At 39.7% G+C, this 9433-nt stretch overlaps 1 protein-coding gene across 1 annotated transcript; it reads right to left on the bottom strand.

The window, feature by feature from the left end:
• Positions 1 to 3090: 3090 nt before the first annotated feature.
• On the bottom strand, positions 3091 to 3771 carry LOC144379363 (V-type proton ATPase subunit E 2). Its single transcript, XM_078057450.1, has one exon. It carries the CDS (start codon positions 3769 to 3771, stop codon positions 3091 to 3093), a length of 681 nt encoding a protein of 226 aa, XP_077913576.1.
• Between the last annotated feature and the right edge of the window lie 5662 nt (positions 3772 to 9433).

Below are 9433 nucleotides of genomic sequence, written 5' to 3'. Positions count from 1 at the left end.
ATGAGAGAAGGGGGAAGACTCTGAGGGGAAGCACACTCTCATAAGAAAAAACTGTAAGATGGGGACCTGGGTGGCTCAGTCGTTAAGTGTCTGCCTTCAGCTCAGGTCATGATCCCAGGGTCCTGGGATCGAGTCCCACATCGGGCTCCCTGCTCGGCAAGAAGCCCGCTTCTCCCTCTCCCACTCCCCCTGCTTGTGTTCCTGCTCTCGCTATCTCTCTGTCAAATAAATAAATAAAATCTTTAAAAAAAAAAAAACTGTAAGATGAAGCAAAACTGATGGAAAACCTCAAGCCTGGATGAGGGAAAGAATTTTCTGGGGGGCAGGGCAGGGGAGGGGGGTAAGACATAACTCACTAATTCTAGTCTCTTCCAGCCTGTGTGTTAAAGAATCCAACCTATCTCACAAAAGAGCTGCATCGATTATTTATCGTCTCCCACTTGGGCTGGTAAATAAGCCCCAACAGGGCTCCTGCCTCCAACCTCTCTGTCCCTCCAATGTGTTTTCCACACACAGTGACACCAGCATAATCTTTTAAAAGTCCAGCTCTCATGGTTTCACTCTTATTTAAAGTCCTTCAGTGAGCCCTCATCACCCACGCAGCAGAATTAGCCTAACTCCAGAGCAAGGCCCACTGCACCTCATAATCAGGCTCTGTCCATCTTTCCAGCTTCATCTGTAGTCACGTCCCCCACATCCCTCATACTCCATCACACTGAACTATGCGCAGTTCCTCTAACACAACTTGCTTTTTCACACCTCAGGGCCTTTGCATATGCTTCCCCCACCTCCTTTGCCTAAAACAGCCGGCACCCCAGAAGCCTTCTGTGACCTTCTCTTCCTGTACCGTATTCTCACAGTACCTCTTATACAGCTCTAGGTGGGCACCTGCACCTTGTATCGTTACCATTACATGAGCCTCACCTGTTTATGTGTCAATAACTAAAGGACAGGACCCGATTGTATTCTTTGCAGCCCAGCAGCTAGCAAAGGGCCTCGCTCATTACTGGCATTCAGAAAATGTTCAGTAAATGACTGGGCTCACAGCTCAAAAAGACCCACACAGAAGACACCCTTTGCAGAGATTGTCTAGCTGGCACGGACCCCCTTTCTCTGAGATGTCAGCTGGACCAAAGGTGAACATCTGACCTGAGCTGGGCCAAATGGACTCCTTCTCAGGAAAGTGGAATTGTAAGAGAAGTTCGTGTCTGGAACTATACCATGTAAACCTTAGAATGTAAATTTATGAGGCATGTATACTCTACCGTTGAAACTGTGCAGTAGAGAAAGTGACTCCTAAAAGAAAGATGAAGAAGCCAGGTAGAGGATTTCAGATGGCTTTCTGAGTCCCAGGCCCAGCCCTCTCCTGAGACCATAAGAGATTCCTATACCCAGGCTTTGTGAGACACCCTGATTTCTAATAACCTGTCTCCTACTTTGTGTTTGGGCTTTACAACATTTCTGTTCCTGACCACGTAAGCCAAACTTTGTCCTTGGCAGAGTGGCGTGGGTTTTTTTTTTCTTCAAAAAACCTTTATTTTAATACATAAACCACACTTGGCCATAGATTAGACTGTAAATCAGCATACACATGCAGAACTAGCAACCTATAATTTACAGGGCCCAATGCAAAAAGAAAATGTGGGAATCCTTTGTTCAAAAAGTACAGTGAAAAGTCCTAAAAGATAAAGCTTTTTCCTTTCTTCTGCAGCCTCTCTTTTGACTTGTCATTGTATTTATTTGCTATTTAATGGCTAAGTAAATTAAAATAAAAATTTTAAATCATTAACATGAATTTTACCATTTATCTTTATATTGTGAAATACCCATATGGAGAATCACCAAAATTATACAATCTGTATTTCTTGGCTTCTCTTGGAAGATGTCTTAAACTGGCCAAAGAAATGAGCATAAGTCCCCCTAGGCACTGAGCTGTCTGAGGGACTGGGATACTTTCCTCATAAGGTCCTGATGTTCCCAACCTGAGACTCAGGCCCAGCAAGCTTGACAATAGCTGGGTCCTCCTTCCCACCAGCCCCCACATCTATGTGCTATGCCCTGGCTGGGGTCAGGGAAGTCAAGCCAAATAGCTCCCATTCCAGTAGACCAGCTGACCCCACTCATAGCAGACAGGTGAATCCCAGGGTCTTTAAACCTCCACACCAGGATGTGCTCAGTATGTGGTAGGCAAGAAACTCCCCCTCACCAAGTCACTTGCTGAATGTGCCATGGAGCTGCCATTCTTGGACAGAGATGGCCACCACTGTGTCCAGCTCTGCGACTCTGCAGAGCATACACGTCCCTGACCCTCCCTGCAGGCACCCCCAGACCTCACCAAAGGCAGAAAGCAGCAATGTTGACTGGGTGAGGGAGGGCAAGGCTGGGTCTCAGGGCACCAGTAAGCTGGGAAATGAATGGCCAAGAATCCATCCCAGGGAGGAGGGTAGGCTTTGGTATTTGGTACCTTGCAGGAGCTAAGTCTCCAAGCGCCTGGCATATGCCCCAAAGTCCCAGCATTCTTCACTTATAAAACACATTTTCAAAGATAAAACTAAGAATTTCAAGTCATTGCCGTAGAGCATTAAACCCCAAGCGTTGGGCTCTTTTGCGCATGGAACCCTATGTGACTATTCTGGTCACATGCCCATGAAGTTGGCCCTATACACACAAAAAAAAGATCGCTAAACTTCATTAAATAACATAAATACAGAAAGCTGAAGCAAAAGAAGGAAAACACACTTCAAATAATATTAAAGAATTTTAGAGTACTCAAACCCACAAACCATTGATATCCTTCACATCTCAACTGAAGGACAAGCTAAAGAGCAGATGTCTTTACTCCCTTCAACCTAGACTATTGAACTGACCAGAAGATGCAGCATGTATGGATAAACCAGAATTAGATTTCTAAGCATTTCCAAGTTTCACTGCAAAATATAATGCCTTTAGCTATTAAAAGGGTATTTCATGTGAGAAGATAGAATCCTATCAAAGCAACAAAGAAGAGGAAACATGACTAGTTTCCTTTGCCCTAATAACGTATGCTTTTAATGGCTTAGCACTTCAACACGAGCTTCATTCGGCAGAGGCTTATATGAAAAACCTTCTGTTGGCATTGGCTCCAAACAAGGCTTTTCGTATTTCAGGCATCTTTTGTTGGGCTAAGAGATCCAGTCGACTTTCCAGGGTATTGGAAACCTTCATTCTCTGATTGCCACTGTAGACCTCCACACCTCCAGCTGCATTCATAGCCAGGTGCACCTCCTGATCAACTTGGACATCCACACATTTTTGGGAGACTGTCATGTACTCGGGGATGGCTTTTTGCACTGCAGCCTCCACCAGGAGGATGTCCTGTGGCCTGCAGCGCACGATTACCACGGGCTCCAGCAGTCGGAGCAGACCCTGAAGCACTAGTTTATCCAGCAGCCCCTGGTAGATTTCTGGGTCTGCCACAACCCTGCTGAGTCTCAGCTTTGCATCATTCAGCAACTCTGAGACAAGGTCATCTCGGGCTCTCAGGACTTTCAGCCTTGCCTGATTCCTCATGGTGGACATCTGGATTTTCTTCTGCTGTTCTATCTGCTTCTCCTTCTTCTCATAATACTCCATAATCTTCAGTCGTTGGGTTTGCACAAGGCGTCCTTTCTCAATGTTGAACTCTTCCTCAGACTTGGCATCTATTTCTTCTGCCTTCTCATTGGCTTCCTGCTCAATGAAAGCCATCATGTGCTTAATCTGCTTCTGCACATCGACATCACTCAGGGCCATGGTTGCTCCTGGAAAGGGAGGTAGAGAGAAAATTTGCAGGCCTGCTGGTTCCTTTGATTTAGGGCAGAGTTTCAGGAATGACTTCAGAATTCCACTTCCTCAACTATGGAGTGCAGAAGAGAAGGAAGGAGAGTCAGAGTCTAAAAGGAAGGATCATGGAGACCATCTATTCACTGCTCATCTCACAGATGAGGAAACTGAGACCCAGAAAGGAAAATAAACCTATCCCAGGTCATACCCTATAAGAACAGAGATGTGAACCCGAGTTCTCAGAGTTCTACCTCTACTACATTCACCACTTTTTTGTCATTAAATAATAAAAAAATTAGGGTAGACTTAGTCCAGAAGTTTTTTAGACAGTGATGGCTTAAGACTCATATAGCAAATTGAAGGGATGAAATGCCAAATTAATACAGAAATAGGAAGTATAGGCCCATTTTGGGTTGGAGAGGGCTGGGGAGAATTCTAAGACACTCATGGTCAGACAGGAGTCAATCCAGGAAGGCTGCCTGGAGGCAGAAAGGGTTCAAGATCCCTCAAATAATACAGAGGCAGAACACTGGTAGACAGATGGTGGCATCTCGGAGAAAAGTGGGAAGTGGGAGGGGTTGAAGGTAGTCTTTTCATTGGAAGTGTTTTCCAAACCTAGAAGTACATCTAAATCACCTAGGGAAACTTTCAGAAATACAGATTTCCAGGCTCCACTACGGACTACTGAATTAGAATCTCTGCCAATAGGGTCTGAGAATCCATATCTTAAAAAGCCTCCCTGGGATGCTTAATGAACTCAGGAAAATGATACATGAATAAAATAAGACTAGCAGCAGCAGCAAAGAGAAAATATTTTAAAAGAACCAAATTTTGGAGCTAAAGAATATAACCGAATTGAAAAATTCACTATAGGAGTTCAACAACAAAATTAATTTGGAGAAGAATGAACCAGCAAATTCAAAGACAGTTCATTTGAAATTATCCAGCCAGAGATACACATTTAAAACAAAAAAAGTTAAGAAAACCTAGGGACATATGGGATATCATTAAGTGAATTAATATATGCAATATGGGAGTTCCAGTGACAGAAAGCATGTTTGAAAAATAATGGCCAAACACTCCCCAAGTCTGAGCAAGGAAATGGACATCCAGGTTCACAAATGAAAATGAGAAAGGAATCAAGTCATGTCAATAAAACCAGTCAACAAAATACAAAGTAAGGCAGCAAGAGAGGAAGAGGGGCAAAAAAGCTACAAGACATACAGCAAACAGTTAACAAAATGGCAATATCATGTTCTTCCCTATCAGTAATTACTTTAAATGCAAATGGATTAAACCCCCTAGAGTGGCTGAATAGATACATTTTTTTTTAAAGACTCAAGTATATGCTGTCTACAAGATACTCACTTTAGATTTAAGGACACACATAGGCTGAAAGTGAAAGGATGGAAAAAGATATTCTGTGCCAATGGTAACCAAAAGAGAGCAGGAGTGGTTATACTTATGTCATACAAAATAGACTGTAAGTCAAAAACTGTCACAAGGGAAAAAAAAAGACATATAATGATGAAACTTCAATTAATCAGAAAGATATAATAATTACAAATATGTATATGCACCCAATATCAGAGCACCCAAATATATGAAGAACACGTCAGAACTGAAGGGAGTAATAGACAGCAATGCAATAATATTAGGAGATTTTAATATCCCATTTCAATAATGCATAGCATATCCAGACAGATCAACAAGGAAACACAGGTGCTTGAAAAAATTACAGAACAAATGGACTTAACAAATATAGACCTATCCAGAACAGTCGACCCAACAGCAGCAGAATACACATTCTTCTCAAGCGCATGTGGAACATTTTCCAGCATAGGTCACATTAGGTCTTAAAACAAGTCTTAACAAATTTAAGAAGATTGAAATCATACCAAGTATCTTTTCTGATCACAATGGAATGAAACTGGAAATTAATAGCAGAAGGAAAATGAAAATTCACAAATATGTGGAAATTAAACAACACACTCTTGAATAAACAATGGGTCAAAGAAGAAATCAAAAGAGAAATTAGAAAATATCTTGAGCCAAACAAAAATGAGAACACAACATATCGAAACTTATGGTATGCAGCAATAACAGTACTAAGAGGGAAGTTTATAGCAGCCGATGCCTACATTAAAAAAAAGATCTCAAACAATCTAACTCTACACTTCAAGGATCTAGAAAAAGAAGAATAAACTAAGCCCAGAATTAGCAAAATAAAGGAAATAATAAAGATTAGTGGGACTCCTGGGTGGCTCAGTCAGATGAGTGTAGCTTGGGTCGTGATCGTGATCTCGGGTTTGTGGGATTGAGCCCTGAGTCAGACTCCACACTGGGCATGGAACCTACTTGGGATTCTCTCTCTCCCTCTACCCTTCCCACTCGCTCTAAATAAATAAATAAGTAAATATTTAAAAAAAATAAAGATTAGAGCAGAAATAAATGAAACAAAAATGGGAAAAAAGCAATAATACTAAAACTTGGTTTTTGAAAAGATAAAATTGGCAAACCTTTAGCTAGACTAAAAAAAAAAGACTCAAATAAAATCAGAAATGAAAAATGAGTACTACTGCAGCCACGAAAATAAAAAAGGACTATAAAAGACTATCATAAACAGTTACATACTGACAAATTGAAAAACCCAGAAGAAATAAAGTCCTAGAAACATACAACCCACCAAGACTGAATTATAAAGAAACTGAAAATCTGAACATTTCTATAACCGGTGAGGAGATCAAATCAGTAATCAAAAGCTTCCCAATAAACAAAAGCCCAGGACCAGATGGCTTCATTGGAGAATTCTACCAAAAATTTAAAGATTAATGCTAATCTTTCTCAAACTCTTCCAAAAAATTGAAGAATGGGAAACACTTCCAAAGTCATTTCATGAGGCTGGCATTATACCAAATGTGAAAGACACTGCAAGAAAAGATGACCACAGGCCAATATTCCTAATGAACATAGGTGCAAAATCCTCAACAAATACTAGCAAACCCAATTCAACAGCACATAGAAAGAATCTTACACCATAGCCAAGTGGTATTTATCCCTGTGTTGCAAGGATGGTTCAACATACAAAAATCTATCAATGTGATACAGCACATTAACAGAATGAAGGATCAAATCACATGATCATTTCAATAGATGCAGAAAAGCATTTAACAAATTTCAACATCCTTTCATGATAAAAACACTCAAAAAACTAGGAATAGAAGGAAATTACCTCAATATAAGACAGGCCAGGGCACCTGGGTGGCTCAGTCGGTTAAGTGTCTGCCTTCGGCTCAGGTCATGATCCCAGGGTCCTGGGATCGAGTCCCTCATGGGGCTCCCAGCTCAGCGGGGGGCCTGCTTCTTCCTCTCCCTCTGCCTGCCGCTCTGCCTACTTGTGCTCTCTCTCTATCTCTCTGTCAAATAAATAAATAAAATCTTTAAAAAAAAAAAAAAGACAGGCCATATATGAAAAGCCCACAGCTAACATCATACTCAACAGTGAAAAACAGAAAAATCTAAGTCTTTCTTCTAAGATCAGGAACAAAACAAGGATGCCCACTCTTGCCACTTTTATTCAACATATTATTGGCAGTCTTAGCTATAGCAATTAGACAAGAGAAAGGAAGAAAAGGTTTCCAAATCAGAAAAAAAGAGGTAAAATTATCTCATATCTTACATCTTATATCTAGAAAACCCTAATGATTCTACAAAAAAAAAAAAAAAAAAAAAACCGGTTGGAACTAATAAAAAAATTCAGCAAGTTTGCAGGATGTGAAATCAACATACAAAAATCAGTTGTGTTTCTGACTAATAATGAGTAATGCAAAAAGGAAATTAAGAAAACAATCCTATTCGATATAATGCTAAGTGAAATAAGTCAGTTCGAGAAAGACAAATACCATATGATTTCACTCATATGTGGAATTTAAGAAAGAAAACAAGTGAATAAACAAAGAAACAAGAGACAAAACAACCAGACTCTTAAATACAGAGAACAAAGTGGTTGTTGCTAGAGGAGAGGTTGGTGGGGGGATGGGTGAAATAGGTAAAGGGAATTGAGAGTAATGAGCACTGAGAAATGTATAGAATTGTTAAATCATTATATTGTACAACTGAAATTAATATAACACTGTGTTACTTATACTTGAAGAAAAAAATTAAGTGAGTTGATTATGTAAAGTGCTTAGAACAATGCCTTGGCACACAGTAAGTGTTGATATTATTTGTATTACTAAAAAAAGAAGAGGAAGAAAAGAAAACAATCACATTTATAATATTATCAAAAAGAAAAAAATACTAGGAGTAAACTTAAACAAGGATGCTAAATGCTTGTACACTAAAAGCTACAAAACACTGCTGGAGGAAACTAAGACGCAAATAAATGGGAAGACATGCTACGTTCATAGATTAGAAGAATTAATATCAAGATGTTCATAATAACCAAAGCAATCTACAAATTCAGTTCAGTCTCTATCAAAGTCCCAACAGCATTTTTTGAAGAAATAGAAAAAAACAATTCTAAAGTTCATATGACCACAAAGGACCCTGAATAGCCAAAATGATCTTGAAAGAGAACAAAGCCGAAGGCCTCACACTCATGACTTCAAAACGTATTACAAACCTATGGTAATTAAAACAGTACGGTAGTGGCATAAAGACAGAAATATAGACCAGTGGAGCAGAATAGAGAGCCTGGAAATAAACCCACACATATATCATAACATGATCTTTGACAAAACGGCCAAGACTACACAATGGGGAAAGGACAGTCTTTTCAACAAATGGTGCTGGAGAAACTGGATACCCGCAAGCAAAAGAATAAAATTGGACCTTTATCTTCTATCATACACAAAAACCAACTCAAAATGGATTAAAGACTTACACATAAGACCTGAAACCCATAAAACTCCCAGAAGAAAACATAGGGTAAAATCTTCATAATATTGGTCTTGGCAATGATTTCTTGGCATGACAAGAAGCTCAGGCAATAAAAGCAAAATAGACAAACGGGACCACATCAGACTCAAAATCTGCACAGCATAGGAAATACAGTGATGAGGCAACCTATAGAATGGGAGAAAATTTTGCAAACCATATATCTGATAAGGGGTTAATATCTAAAATATACAAGAAACTCCTACAACTCAATAGCAAAGAAAAAAGAAAAAAATTTTAATGGGCAAGGGATTAGACATTTCTCCAAGGAAGACATACAAATTCCCAGAAAGCATGTGAAAAAAATGCTCAACATCACTAACATCACGGATCTGCAAATAAAAGCCAAAATGAGATAATACCTTACACCTGTTAGGATGGCCATTGTCAAAAAAACAAAAAACAAACAACAACAACAACAAAAAAAAAACAAGTGTCGGCAAGGATATGGAGAGATTGAAACCTTTGTGCGCTATTGCTGGAAATGTAAAATGGTGTAGCATGTATGGAAAATAGCACGGAGATTCCTCAAACAATTAAAAATAGGACTACTGTATGATCCAGGAATCCCACTTATGGGTATTTATCCAGAAGAATTAAAATCAGGATCTTGAAGAGCTATTAGCACTTTCATGTTCACTGTAGCACTATTCACAATAGCCATGAGATGGAAACAATCTAAATGTGCTTCCAT

This window comes from Halichoerus grypus, chromosome 10, assembly GCF_964656455.1.
Source record: "Halichoerus grypus chromosome 10, mHalGry1.hap1.1, whole genome shotgun sequence".
Lineage (NCBI taxonomy): Eukaryota > Metazoa > Chordata > Mammalia > Carnivora > Phocidae > Halichoerus > Halichoerus grypus.
This window is presented reverse-complemented; position numbering and strand designations above follow the sequence as displayed.

Bases quoted from the DNA above. Each gene is read 5' to 3' on its own strand.
- LOC144379363 (XM_078057450.1), bottom strand. From the start codon at position 3,771: ATGGCCCTGAGTGATGTCGATGTGCAGAAGCAGATTAAGCACATGATG.